Source organism: Azolla caroliniana, unplaced genomic scaffold, assembly GCF_043228905.1.
Source record: "Azolla caroliniana isolate FFs.n. ecotype wild unplaced genomic scaffold, voAzoCaro1.0.p SCAF_5, whole genome shotgun sequence".
Taxonomy (NCBI): domain Eukaryota; kingdom Viridiplantae; phylum Streptophyta; class Polypodiopsida; order Salviniales; family Salviniaceae; genus Azolla; species Azolla caroliniana.
The window spans coordinates 6,112,714-6,127,688 of record NW_028230440.1 but is presented as its reverse complement, the minus strand read 5'-3'; the positions used below and the strand labels follow the sequence as shown (position 1 = coordinate 6,127,688).

The 14,975-nt window shown below is 36.0% G+C and overlaps 1 protein-coding gene across 1 annotated transcript; it reads left to right on the top strand.

The window, feature by feature from the left end:
• Positions 1-7,219: 7,219 nt before the first annotated feature.
• On the top strand, positions 7,220-13,177 carry LOC147863922 (uncharacterized). The gene is made up of 8 exons (XM_087319970.1): positions 7,220-7,679; positions 8,923-8,977; positions 9,198-9,255; positions 9,352-9,446; positions 9,530-9,633; positions 9,792-9,920; positions 10,012-11,121; positions 12,946-13,177. The coding sequence occupies exons 1-7, from the start codon at positions 7,630-7,632 to the stop codon at positions 10,958-10,960; spliced, it is 1,440 nt and encodes a 479-aa protein (XP_087176096.1). The 5' UTR covers positions 7,220-7,629; the 3' UTR covers positions 10,961-11,121; positions 12,946-13,177.
• Positions 13,178-14,975: the final 1,798 nt, after the last annotated feature.

Here is a 14,975-nt window from a genome sequence, read left to right as displayed (position 1 = left end):
AATGGTAGGTAATATAATATCACAGGTTCCATAATACATTGTACAACCTTCAAGCGTACATGATGACCAAGGTTGTGACTTCCAATACATGACCTTATCCCTCAACTTATTAGACATCCATTCAATCAATTGACCATTTGTAACATTCATTCCTAATGGATTGCCCAAGTGTCAAAAATTAGAGCCTTTCTTGCCACATGTCATTGTCATCCTAAACATTCCAAATCCCTTTTCGTACATGATACGAGAGTAGACTTCCTCCAATTAATATGTAATCCGGACGCCAATGCAAATTGGTTCCATACAAGCACCCCCCTCTCAAGATTCTTTTGTGAGGCTTGTAGAAACATGAAAGAAACATGAATTGTGCTAGTAGTTGCCCTTTAGACAGAAGGTGTAAACCCACAATGTCACCATTTGTTGCAAGCCTTGATAACATCATTAACAAGGGATGAGTAACAATAACAAACAACAATGGGCTAAGAGGGCATCCTTGACGAACGGATATTGTGAGGGCAATATCTAATGTAACTCCCCCATTAAGCATTACTCAAGACACCACATCTTATCCTAATAAAAACATGAGGCGAAACATACGAGGTCCAAAGCCCATTGTATGCATTAACCCGGAAACAAACGACCAATTAACATGATCATAAGCTTTCTCCAAATCTAATTGCACCATAATCAATTCCATATGAGGCCATCCTGGGGTTTTAATGGAATAATTCCATGATATTTGAGTCTTATATAGCACTGAAATATACACTATTGAATATGTGTGTGTGTGTGTGTGTACACTATTATATATGTACTATTGGATGTTGAGAATTTTGTATTCGAGTTTAAAAACAGCCTTTAGTCCTAGTTATAATCATGTAATTAGTCTCTCTCCCTCTCTCGGGTAAAAGCACACAATTATATTAATTGTATGTAAAATCCACTTAGTTACAACACTTTTTAGTCTCCTCTACCTATCATATACTTATGTAGGGAGAGGGATGTCTTGTAAGGCCATTATAAAACCTGAATATTCATTTGAGGAAATGATCCCCACATGCTCTAACATCCAAAAATTCCAAATGAGAATACCTTTCAACATCTTTATATAGGCTTTCACCCCATGTTTATTATCAAACATGAAAGCATTACGCATATTCCAATTATGTTGTAGTCCCCAATAACGTAAAAATTGGAACAATATCTCCATCTCATCATTTGAACCATTTGGAACATAATGAGAAAAAACCCATTGTTGAGGTCTCAAACAACAATGGGTTAAAACTTGCCAAATGTCCGATAAGTACTTCCAAATGGTACACGCTATAGGACATTTAATGAACCTATGTGTACTATCCTCCAATGGAACGATGTCGTGAAGATTTCCGGCTACAGTGAGAAAACCGAATGGAATGGGCAAAGTTGTCGATGTGCAACATGTGCACATGTACATTAGGAAATGTATATAAAATAATAGGGGATATTTATCCCACATTGTAATGTCCTTCCCTCCTTTGACTATAAAATGAGGGAGGGGTCTCTTGTGAAGGGGTTGCCCATTTTGAGTTAAGAGGGTATACCGCTAGATCTAAAGTATGGTGGTCTTTCTCTTCTTCTTCCTTTTTGTTAGGGTTGCGTGGTTCTAAGTTCCCGTGCTCTGTGTCATGGACACACCAACCCTAGACTACGACATAACACAAATGACGAGGCTACGATCGATAAGGTTACAAACGTGGAATTCAACGTGATGAGGATAGAAACTTGGGAAGTTGGGAGCAACGAGACGAGGAACTTAAGATGTTAGGAACAATACAAGGGCATAAAGACAGAGATGTAAATCAAGGAGAGAATATGGGGGGGGGGGGGGGGGGCTAAACAAGAATACTAGATTGATGTGTCAATGACTGGTGTTGAATCCCTTGAAAGGGACCAAGGAGGTTATAAGTATTTATACAAGTTTTGAGATAATTGAATATCTCTAGAATATACCCGTCTAGAATACACCATAGAATATTTCTAGAATAAACTAAAGACTAGAATATTCTGGAATGTAGTATATGCTAGAATAGCAATACTAAACTATTAAGTATAAATACATGCTCATATCAAAATGGTTGAGCATGTTCTCTTGTAGATGTGAGGTTGCATGTTCAATCCTCACTAACTACGTGTTTGATGTCACTGTGTTGTTACACTTTGAGGGTTTCCGTTAGTGGCTTTGTCTCTTGTGCAAGACCCCACTTGCGTAGGCGAGCCATAGTGCTCCCCGACTGGAGCTTGCCTGTAGACGGTTGTTGTATCTGTTCAGTATTGAACCGACTCGAAACTGGCGTTATAACTTGTGTCCCTTGTAAATACATATGCGAAAACTTTGGTGTGCATATGTTTGTGTCGGTGTCTTTGGGTTTTCGCTCTGTCTGGATGCGCTTGTGATGTGTGTGTGTGTTGAGTCGTTTTGAGTCGCGGCATGTCTCCCCTTTCGGTCCGGATACTCTTCGTCTTGTATATATCGTGTCACGGTCAGGCCGCGTGATTTATGTTGTTCCCTTTTCTGTACATGAGAGGGTGCGAGAGCCGGTGTGCTGCGTGTGCTCTCCCTATCTTCAATCCAGTTGCTTCCGGACCCATCCAGCCATATCCAGATCTGTCTGGTTCGGTTGCATTCGAGATCGTCTAGTGGGTGCCACAACGGGTGTAACCGGCCCCGAAGAAAACGACCATTTGATATCCATCTCTCTGTGGTCCGTGACCCTGGTGGTCCCGCCTGATCCGACACGTACCTGCGGATTTCCGCAACAACGGTGCAAAAGAAACAAGTGTCAAACCCTAGTCCTCATCTATTTAAGGCCGAACCTAATGAGAGCCAGCCAATCATGACATTCCATATGAATACCTTTGCACGAAATGGTAGATGGGAATGCCAACCATGTTGTAATATTTTCCACCACCTTGCATTCAACATACATACATTCCACAACTTATTTGCTTTAGGAGATAGTCAAGACAATGATGTCATTGCATGATGATACAATATATTTGTAGTGACTTGTATTGAGCGTGTACCACATAACCATCACTTGGCATCTTCAAATTCCGACAACCTTTGAGATTCATTATCAACCACATCTTCCAGTGTGTACAATCCCTAATCAAAATAAACGATTGAATTGATATCTCAACTTCTCTTTCCCATGCCAAAACAACACTCGAGAAGAAACAAGCAATTCATTTTGTAAGGAATTACAAGATTCTCGATCACTTGATGGTTCACACTCAAAAAGAGATAATGCATCTTGCCATGATCTTACTAAATGTTGTCCACGTACAGAATGTCGAATCTTTAGAGGAATACTTCCATTGAGTAATGACCACCAAGATGCTTGAATCTTTGTTTTCCCATGTACCAATCCTTCATGCTGAATAAATTATTGCATCATATATATCCATGGTTGATCACGTTGACATATATCCAATATTGTTGCACAACCTAACCTTTTGGGAGTAGTCAAATGGTCCCATGAAATCCATGTAACTCCCATTCTTTCTCCCTTCTACCACAACATGAACCTATATAATATATATATATATATATATATATATATATATATATAGAGAGAGAGAGAGAGAGAGAGAGAGAGAGAGAGAGAGATAGACCCCATCCATCCACCACGCCCATCACTTCACACCTTTGCTTCAATACAATTTACCCTCACATTCGCCCTGATCGAAGAAATGTGCCCATCGGGTTTCCATTGACCAGACTTCGTCAACTATGCATACATATGTTGCCCAAGAACAAGTCCTTTCACGGCTTGGGATCACAGTCTATGATGATTTTTTCATATAGCTTTGCCTCTCATTCTCTTCGATTGGATACGAGAACAAGCGAGTTCTTAGACGCTTTGTGTCGTGGTCTTTTGACAATGCTCCATGTTGGACTACATGCGAGCTTAGTTTCCCAACATGTTCAACCCTCGCCCATCCTTGCACACGTCTCTCTCGAGCGTATTGTGCATTCATAAAATGCTAGAAAATCAAGGCCATTGCTAGATTCCATGCAACTTATTTAAAAATGGTTTGCATTGGTCGTATTTTACCTTTTATAACATAGATTGTATATACATGATACTAAAACCAAAACTGAAGAGTATGCCAACATTTGCCAACTCTTTTACCTTGCTCATGTTACAGTGGCCATGTAATTGTGAACTCAAATGGTATGTAAAGCATTGCACTGTTTTGTCACACAATTGATATAATTATGGGATTTTTAAGTGGGGAGGGAGAGACAAGGCAATGTCTGACTGGATGCAACTCAGTTGGTAAAGTTGCCCGATGGAGACCAAAAGGTTATGTGTTTGACCCTTACATTCTACAGTGGCATCTAGTAAATAAGAGAGTACTACATAGGTGAGAAAGTTAGTTCTCGAACCCAAGACATATGATTATTGGCCTAACAACTTACCACTAAGGGTATAATTGTGTGTTTCTTTGGAGGGAGAGAGACAATTTCGTGAAGATGAGTGAGGGTAGGTTTGCAAATTTCCCAAAATTAAGAATATGAAATAAACAATTAGAGAAAGAAATAAGAAAAGGACATGAATAAATATGGTTATTGAGAATACCAAGTGGACAAAGAAATAAAATAGACACGACAAAATAAATGAGTTAAAAAAAATAACAATTTAAACAAAACAAATAAGAAAGAGAAAAACTAAAAATAATAATAGAATAAGTGAGAAAAAACCCCTAATCAATAGGAAACATTTTAGACATGTGTGTGTGTTTAAGGGATGAAGGAATGATTAGAAATTTTGCAATGTAAAAGGGCAAGATAGATGAGCAAATTACAAAACATGGGGTCTAACTTGCATGTGTTTTTAGAAGATTGCCCTCGATTCATCCAAAAGAAACAATTAAATCTATCAAAGTCAAGGAATGACAATTGGTCGCAAAAGTAGTTGAAGTTATAACATGGGAATGTGTCGATATCTTTTCTTCTCACATATTTCATATACCCCAAAGGATACAATTGTACTTGAATATTCACACAATTATCTCGTGTCCAACCCATTTTTACACACTGAGAAGCCTTAAGGCATAGAGACACATATTAAAGAGGACATATTATAGGAGGCAAGAACTAGTTTGTCATTGTGGAAAACAACTTTATGGGATAACATTAAAGTTGAATTTCTTCTCAAGTTTTGGGACCACTTAGAGGAGGTATCATTATATATGGCAAATAAAGGACGAGAAGACTGGAAAATGATCTAGTTCTTGGAAATATGATTTGATTAAGGTTTTTTTTTTCCAAAAAAATTATTACTTCCATTAGTTAAGTCAATGTACATAGGATAGTATACAACTCATATCTTACAAGCTAACTTGCATGGCTACAAAGAAACCAACATGTATAAAGGAATCAACAAAAAAACTCATAATCACTGCATCATCCGATAAGCACAAAATTATTTGACCGCATAACCCTCAACGTGAGCCTCATACAACCCTAATTCAACATAAACATCCTCCAATCTCGTCACGTGGCACCACCCACCTATACGTTTGGTACCCTCAAAGGGAACAACCAATGTGGTGGTTGATAAATCCACTTTGCATTGGCATCCACCATCTCCACCATCGGAGAACCTCTCCATTTCAGAAGGAAACGACCTCTAGCTTCTTCACGCGCGCCTAATTTGATTAAGGATTTATATGAATAAGAAAGCTCTTTAATAAATGAAACAAATATGTACCCTATTCCTATTGATTTATACTATATTGCCAAAGTATTAGTGAATAGGATTAAGAATGCTCATGTAAAGATATCCACCAAGTAACTACAATATGGATTTATACCACAAGAATAGACATATTGTTAATGTTTATATTAGTGTGGAATATACAAATTGCAAAAATCAAGACATCACACTCATGCAAGGAGGTAACGAGAAAGCATTTAGTACAATTCAAAAGTTATATGAAAGCAACAATGCACAATATGATACTAAATATGTTTTTGAATCGACAACTGAAGCCATGTAACTTATGTATATAGATGAGCATTGAGAACAATATTGTCTCATAACATTTACAATTTGTGCCTTCCTCATCCATGGGAATTTGTTTGGAAACGCTTTATGGTAAATCATAAGATTCAAGGCATGGTGTTAAAAATTGGAATCCATGTTTACAACATAAACAAAAAAGTGTTCTCATGGGATCTTACCCTACATTAATAAAGTAGAATACATAATTCATTCTCTTCGTGTGAAGTGTCGCAAAAGCATAAGAAACAATGATTTAGTTCTCTTGGATTTCGTCCATCAAGAAGAACTTTAAACTATCTACTGAAGGGGCAATATCTGACACAAGTTCCCAAGCATGTAGTTCTAGAACTCATATTGGTTGCTCCCATCTTTTTCCCCCATCAAATTTACAAAGGGAAAAGTCATTTTTTAAACATTTTCCTTTCCTATCAAATAACGTCTTCGATGGGAAAGGCTAATGACATATTCTTTAGGCACTCTAGGAGGAGTCTGGAGACAAATTGAACGAGCCGAAATCAAGAGGTGTTTGGTCAATCGGCAAGCATAAAGATCGACTTTCACGATTAATCGAATCTACGAGACGATCTTTTCTGAGTAGGACTGGCTGGTTAATCTCTCTTCGAGAAGATCTATGGCATGCGCAGATCCTTCGACACGACATTATTTCGAATGTGGTTTGCGAGAGGGCTCATCATACATACATACATACTCCACGAGTTCTTTGTGTGTTGCGAGTTTCGGACGGACGACCCAGGAAGGTCGCAAAGCTCTTAATGCTATATGATGTATGATCTATCTAGTATCTACATACATATAATATGGATGGGTTGCTGAGAGCAAAGCGATAAAAAATTGATAAGAACAAAATGAAGGGAAAGGCAAAATAAAAAGAGCATGCATGAGTTTGTGTGCTTTTTTTTAACCTTAAAAACAGAGAGAGAGAGAGAGAGAGAGAGAGAGAGAGAAGAAGAAATTTACCCCAAAAAAAACGAAGAGGAAAAAAAAAACAAAACGGCGAGCCAGACTTTTAAATTGTAAACGTCTCTATTTTTATTTTTTTACTTTATGTTTTAAAGACAACTCATTATTTATTTTCTCTGTCTTCTAACTATTTATTTATTTATCTATTCTTTTGTATGTTCATTTTATTTATCTATTTTCCTTTTCAATCTTCTTCTTCTTCTTCTTTTGCTTCTGCTTCTTCGATCAAACCCTAAAATTTGGTTCCTCACTGTCTCTGTCCGTTTCTACGTGCTTATATCCTCGATTCGTTCATCTTTCCTGTTTCTTTATCACATGTATGATCGCCCTCGCCCTCGTCCACTCCTAATCAAGTCAACGTTTCTGACTTTTGAAACCTCTTATCTCTTCTCAGATTCCGTCCTCTTCTTCTTCGGAATATAAGAGGCATTCAAAAGGAAGGAAAGAAATTAGTGTTCCTTTCTCTCTCTCTCTCCATCTGATCAATATTAGGGTTTCCCAATCTGATCGGGAGAGGAAATTAGGCTATCAATCGCAAGGAGGCAAAAGCTGGAGAAAGGCAGGCGGTTCTTCCACCATCATCATCTGATAGTAGATGTCTGAATGTGGAGATAGCACGGAGCTTTCTCTTTCTTCTCCTCATGGGTATGTGTATATCTGCCAAAAAGCAATTTTTTTAACGTAGTCTTGTGTTTTTCCCTTTAATTTGATATTGTATTTATCAATGGATATGTATGACATATACATGGTTCAGTGTTTACCATTACACTAGTTTTTTTTATCATTAACTGATAGATTAGTTCATTTGTCCATGAATACGAAGAATATATTCCATGATATATTAGTCCGTTTTTCATTAATCTTGATAGATTGCTTATGCATGTAAATGGATATACATTTTTAATGCTACGTGTCATTACTCTTTTTGTTGTAATTAGTCTAATACCATAACATTGGGTAGGTTTATCCTTATATACGAGTTGAAATCGTTAATAGTCTTTCAAATTGAAGATGTTATTTTTAAGTAGGAGGCATGATTCCTTTCGTAAATTTATTTCGAACACAATCGGCTATAATTTTATTTCAAATATATTTCTCCTTTTAATTTCATTACAGCAGGATGGAGTAGGCATTTACATATTGGAATGATTAATCTTTACATACAACCCCATTTCCTTGGTTAACTTCATTTTTAAGCTTATATTTTAATTGGATGTATTTCTTCTCACATATGAGGCAAATTCTGTATCGAAATGCTTTTCAAGCGTGATACTTTTGTCCTTCAATTAGATATATATCTCCTTCCATTTAGGCAAATTTACTCTATGGTTGTACCTAAAAATTACACGGCGAAAACTCTAATCAGCTGATTGGATTAGTCTTTAAATTGGATATGTTTAAGAGATTCCATGCCTCAAGCCATTCTTTAATTGGGTGGTTCTCAGAACTTGTGAGGCAAGCTTTTACTCTACTCGCATCATGAGGCATTTAGACTTAGAGCAACCTTAACTATGCTACACGGATGGAAGGCTGTAATATTTTTCAAACATTCTAGAAAATTTAATAGTCTCTCAAGATTTTTTCTAAAACATTGATTGTTGAAAATTTCTAATATTTTGATTGAATGCAAAAGTTACAGTTGTAAATTATATAAAGTCTTTTAATTATTATTATTATAAATCTTATGTTTTGATTATTATTTATTAAAATGTGTGTTAATTATATCTTTTACCATGTACCATGTACTATACAATTACTTATAATATGAAATGTTAATATATTCTAAATATCGAGGTTTGAAATTGTATGATCAAATAATCTGACATTATCTGACCACCACATGCTCAACCTTGTTGGAGATGATTTCTAATTGCTCATTTTATTATAGGCGCTCTGGTGGTCCCACTAGGAGATCTTCCAAGGGTGGATGGACGCCGGAAGAGGTGAGAATGAATCTCATCTTACATTTGCAATCTTGGGTTGCGTTGGAATCTTACATGATAATAGTTCTCATTATAAATCTGGGATTGGGAGTTGTGCTTGAATTTAAGACTAAAATCTTTTTTATGTGAAAGTGAATCTCATTTTACATTTGTGACTGTAGGTTGTGCTTGGATTTATTAAAACCTTTGTTATTTTCTAATGAACTCAATTGCTTTATAGGATGACATACTTAGAAGAGCAGTTCAATATTTCAAAGGTAAAAATTGGAAAAGGATAGGTAAGCACATGAACATTGCTTGGTTACTCACTCAATCAAAACTTTTGTTGATGCATAGAGAGGTAAATTTACTAACTTGACTTCCTTGTTTTAAAGCTGAGTTGCTGAAAGATCGATCTGATGTTCAATGTTTGCATCGATGGCAGAAGGTCCTCAATCCAAATCTTGTTAAAGGACCATGGACCAAGGATGTTCGTATCTCATTGTTATCCCATTCAACTGCAATTCTATATAAATATTTATGTCTCACTTTGGTTTTACTTAATGAATTAAGGAGGATGAAAAGATAATGGAACTTGTTAGCAAACATGGAGCCAAGAAATGGTCTGTTATTGCACGATCTTTACCTGGGCGAATCGGGAAACAATGTCGTGAAAGGTATTAGCAAGATATATCTGATCTTTATCAACATTTACATCATATGTAGCTGATGTATACTGAATTAGCAAGATATGTTTGAAAATCTGATGAGCAAGAAAGATAATTTTATTCAGCATCTCACCAAACCAAACCATTTCATGTGATTGTATCTCCAGATGGCATAACCACTTGGATCCAAATATAAAAAAGGATGCTTGGACTCCTGAGGAGGAGATAGGTCTTATTAAGGCTCACCATATCCATGGGAATAAATGGGCAGAGATTGCAAAATGTCTGCCTGGAAGGTATACCATATAAAAGTTTGAAAGTAACAGTTGCATAGTATTTTAGCTTACGTTGATTTTATCATGCAAGATTTTTGTTTTTGTTTTTCAGGACAGACAATGCTATCAAGAACCATTGGAATAGCTCTTTGAAAAAGAAGCTGGAGCCAGTAATTTCTCCTGAAAATCAATCAAAGGGAATTTCATCATCCAATGATCAGTTGATTGCCATGGAATTATCACACGAGAATAGAGCTATCTTATCATTTACAACTGCAAGCTCACACCAGATGGCGGAAAAGAACGGAGCTCTAGACATAGAGAAAGAGTCACCTGAGTTTTCAAGAGAGAGAAATGGGCAAACTGTCATCACAAGTCACATGACAAGAATGGTTAAAGCTTTGGTTCTTCCTGGAGGAGAAGGTGAATTAACCTCATGTCGCCTTGGAGGTTCAACTAGAAGCTTATGTGAGACTATGGTAGGAGCTCCAAATAATCATTTAGCACCAAAAATGATGAGTCAAGGTAATAGCATATCAACACCACCAAAATCCAAGAGATTGTCATACTTATCTCTCCATCCTTCTATTGAGACAGCAGTTTTTGACACTGCTGCTCAATCATTGATTCACATTGGATCACTTTCATCAGCAAAAATGTATCAAGAAGAGTCGAGGGGTTTTGTGAGAGAATCATACTTGTCTCCTCCCGGAGAAGTAGAAATCATGTCAAGTCCTTCAAGCTCACAAAAAATTTTCACATCAACATTTGGTTTCTCCACACCACCACCTTATACTTGTGCTTTTTCACTTTCCGAGGCGAGCCCACAAGAATTGCTTCGTTTTGCAGCAAAAAGCTTTCCTAGTACTCCGTCGATCCTACGGAAGAGGAGTTGTCAAGCAACAATGCCCATGGAAGTTCCATCGACAAAGAAAAAGATCATAGAGAAACCTTCAGAAGATTGCACTCTTTCAAATACAGAAAACTCAATGCATTTGATGGAGAAGCATTCTAAATCTAGCTCTAGATCTGCAGGTAACAGTTTGGCACCACGAGCTTAGATTCCCCACAAAGGTGATGAGAATAAGTACATGCCATATGTCCTCCCAAACTTCTTTCAGAAACTGCTTATCTTACGTTGAGGTGGAATGGATATACAATTCAAGAAATGTCTGGCCATGGGTACAGAAAGTCTGTACAATATCCAGCAAGAAATCCGAAGGTATGAGATTCAGACTTGTGCTATTCATATAAATGAGCAGTAAAATTTGCTTTAACAGATGAAATAATATTTAGATCTAGTCATTCAGAATATTGTGAAAATGTTTTTCTCAATATGTCACATTTCTGGTCTTGATTGGATAAAGTTGGAGTCCTTTCTTGTAAAAGCAGGTTTCTCTATTCATCGTTTCATGTTCTCTTTGCCAGTGTTACATTTAAAAGTTACATTTAACTTGTGGATAACCAGCTCATCATCGTTTGGATTTTTCATGACTCGGATACTTCAAAAGAAATTTATAGTCTTACCTATGGGTAGTGAAAATATATAGCATTTGGAGAAGCTTGGGGTTTCTTTAATCATCCAAAACTAAAAACACAATATTATGGAGAAATAGTTAATACTACTGAAAACCCAAGAGAAGAGTGAATGTGGATGGAAACGGTTTGCATGTTGATGGGGATTAGAATGGTTTGGTAGGGGAAGGTGATGCAGCTGTTTTGCTGAATGGAGGGATGAAAGAACATCTAGATTGGTCAGGCCGTTAGGATAAAATAACCTCAAAAAACTATTTCTCTAAATACGTCTATTGATACTAAAATTAATTGCATCGTCCAATTATTCTTCTATTTAACCATTAAATGGAGAAACTGCTTAATTTAAGCACCCAATCCTGAAATGGGGAATTAGTCCAGTTATGATTTAATTATGAAATGGACAAATAGCTTAAATTCTCAAAAGAAGCATTTCTATTTGATGAGGAGACACTTGTTAACATGTCAAATTACCCAAGATTGATGTTGTATTGTTGGAAATAAGGGTGGGACATAAATGTTTGAATGAACTAGCCATATTCTTTTTGCTACATAGGATGGTTCCTTGAAGATTATTGTTCTTCTTTATAATAGTATATATGACCTGGTTGTTGAAAAATGATGAATTTTTGGAATGAATAATATCGTTATCCGTAGTCATGGGTAGAAGGTTACATAAAGACGAGGTTGGTTGGGATGATTCAATAGTGAAAGGTTACCTTGGGAAGGATTTGCTAAGCATGGCCTATGAATAGGTTCTTTTTCCTCGTTTGAACTGCATAGCCACCCCAGACATTCTCCTCTCAATTACGAAGGATTTTCATGAACTATTTGGTCAACTACGTCATAAGGTATTTCAGCAAATCAAATGAAGGGAGGATACCACCATAATGAGTGCATTTCATTATAGGACAACAGGTGGTATAAAAAATCTGCCACTTTTCATAAAACATTCCTTTTGCAATATGGCCATACCTGCTTCATTGGATAGATGGGGATAATACTAAAGAAAACACTGAATCTCTCAAGACATGGGTTTTCGTATTCCAAAAATATTTTTGTAACATATTTTAGTATTTACTTTCTATATGTTTTTCTTTAGTTTGTGTGGATGTTATGTGGCCTCTGCGGTAGAACTTGAGACTTACAGCAGCATTATTTGAAGTTGTAGAACTTTTGAGGTATATAAATGTGGGATTAAATGACTGAGATACTAAGAAGTTGTACAGGTTGCCGATCCTTAAGGCATGTTTGATCTGTTCTTTATCTAATCTTCACTGTTGTACTATATACATATATGAGAACGTCTCTATGAGGTTCTAGCCAATGTTTTACATGGTCTTAGTTTCTGTTTCTAATACGTGGAATGTATTAAATACTAATTTACCCCAACTTCATAACAGAAAGGCTAGATGAATAGTCTTTATTATACGTTGATCCAAGTTTTGGATTGCTATGGGAGTAAACATTTTGAAGTTTGTGCTCATTATTGTGTTTGATGGATACTTTATAGGTTAATACAATGACTCTTGCTGAGGGAGTTTTCAAGGTTATACTTCCTGTTTGCATATGACAAGTTTGATAAAAAGGTCAACTTGTGAAGAAGCCAGGAGTTAGTTTAGTGATGGGTTTTTTGGCACCAAAAATGAAGACCATGGAGAAAGAATGGAATTATTTTCTGGAATGATGGAATGCCGCACTAGAGCATGCGAAAATGTTTTGGGCCCTTCTTTTGAATGTGATGACACAAGATATTGTGTAATTGATATCATTCTTGTATATTATTGGTGGGAATTCCAATGTTCAATTAAAATCCATAAAAAAGGTTTACAAAAAAACATTCAAAGTAGAAACACGTGAATACAAATTCGTTCATGCACACATATGCTCAATGATTGTCAAAAATAGAAACAGCTGACTAAATGGAGTTTTGAAATATCTTTAAAAAATCTAAAATTTGAGGTGGAGACAATCAATGATTTTGTTGGAATAGAAATTAATTAGTTGTATGTAAATGTAAACTTTGACAAACAAAGCATAACTATTAGCAACATAATTTATATTGCTTGTGTAGGTTTAATGAGATATTCTTGTGGTAAGGTTAATGAGATTTTGAATGAAAACATATGGCTTACTAGAGCTTAAGATGTGAGATATAGTTAATGAAAATGCTCATGTAATTTGTATGTATCTAAAGTTTATGCATATGCATAACATGCAGATTTCTATATCTTATTTGTGTGGATATCATGATGGCACCATGTTGGAAATGATAGATTTCCTATACTATGCATATCTTAGTTTCAAGTTTTCAGATCCTTCCTATACTTCACAAGGTCTTTAAAACAAACACGTGTGTGGACTTTCCAAGGGTATTATGATCTTATTTTTGACTCACTTGATTGTAAATCACTCCTTGTTGAAGTTCTGCACATTAAAAATATATCTATATCACCAGGGTCACACCATGTAATGTAGATTGTCACATAGAATAAGTATTTGCAAAATATGCATAAAGTTGTGTTGGAAAACATATGCCTCTTGCAATGGTTTTTAGACTAGTCGAAGCAAATTTGTGGAATGAATGGGCTTTTTTATGTTCTCATGCATAGAAATGCTTTGCAAAGAACCAGGTGAGCTTTGTCGTCTTCCTAAATTGGTGGTTAAGTACATTCCAAACCAGTAGCACTTCCTATTAAGCTTGAATAGAGTTTTGGAACTTCAATATTGTTGTTAGAATGAAGCTTATTTGAAATTTTCTTTTTTTCTTTATTATTTTCACGGAGCTGCATTGTACGGTTCACTTCTATTTTGTTATTGTTGTCGATATGATAGTCATCAACTAAATCTTAAAGCCTAATACTTCGAGGTTGATGACTTTTTGTTGTGTAAGGTGAATTTCAAAACTTGAAGAATATATTTTTAATAGTTGCATTGGAGTAAAACATGTGTTTTTACTACACCAATCCATAACGTTGGATCATGTGTTGCTATGAACTTGTGGCTCCAAGGGAATGGATCGCATATGAAACACTATCCACAACGCTCTAGACCATAGTTTTCTAGACATTGTTATTTAATTAGAAAGTAAGCATGCTTGCAATATTATGTGATGGATTGCAATAGCTCCATACATAGAAACAATCCTACTCGTTTTGTAGGATATCACACAATGAATTGTAGTAGCGGTGTTAGTGTACCAAAAAAACAACAGCAGTAGAGGGACTAGAAGCACACATATTTACATGATTGAGTAGATGTGCGTAAACATGAACAATTGTAATAACGAAAGAAAGAGAGATATAACAATGCATGGAAAGGCTACTTTTCATGTGTCTTAGTCTCTAATAAAAATATTTGAAATTAAAAAGAATGAAGTAACTAAGGAAGATAGAGATAACGTGCATACATGAGGACGTTACAAGCATGCTTAATTAGCTTAGCTAGGTTGTGTTGAATTGAATGCTTGAAAGCTACACATTCTCTTATGGAGTTAACTTGTAATTGTAGAGCCTAACAACCTAGAACTACATTTTCTCATAA

Excerpts from the sequence above, each read along its gene's own strand:
- LOC147863922 (XM_087319970.1), top strand. The coding sequence starts at position 7,630 with ATGTCTGAATGTGGAGATAGCACGGAGCTTTCTCTTTCTTCTCCTCAT. Across the intron at positions 8,978-9,197 it reads GTGGATGGACGCCGGAAGAG|GATGACATACTTAGAAGAGC; the intron begins GTGAGAATGAAT and ends ATTGCTTTATAG. Across the intron at positions 9,256-9,351 it reads TAAAAATTGGAAAAGGATAG|CTGAGTTGCTGAAAGATCGA; the intron begins GTAAGCACATGA and ends CTTGTTTTAAAG.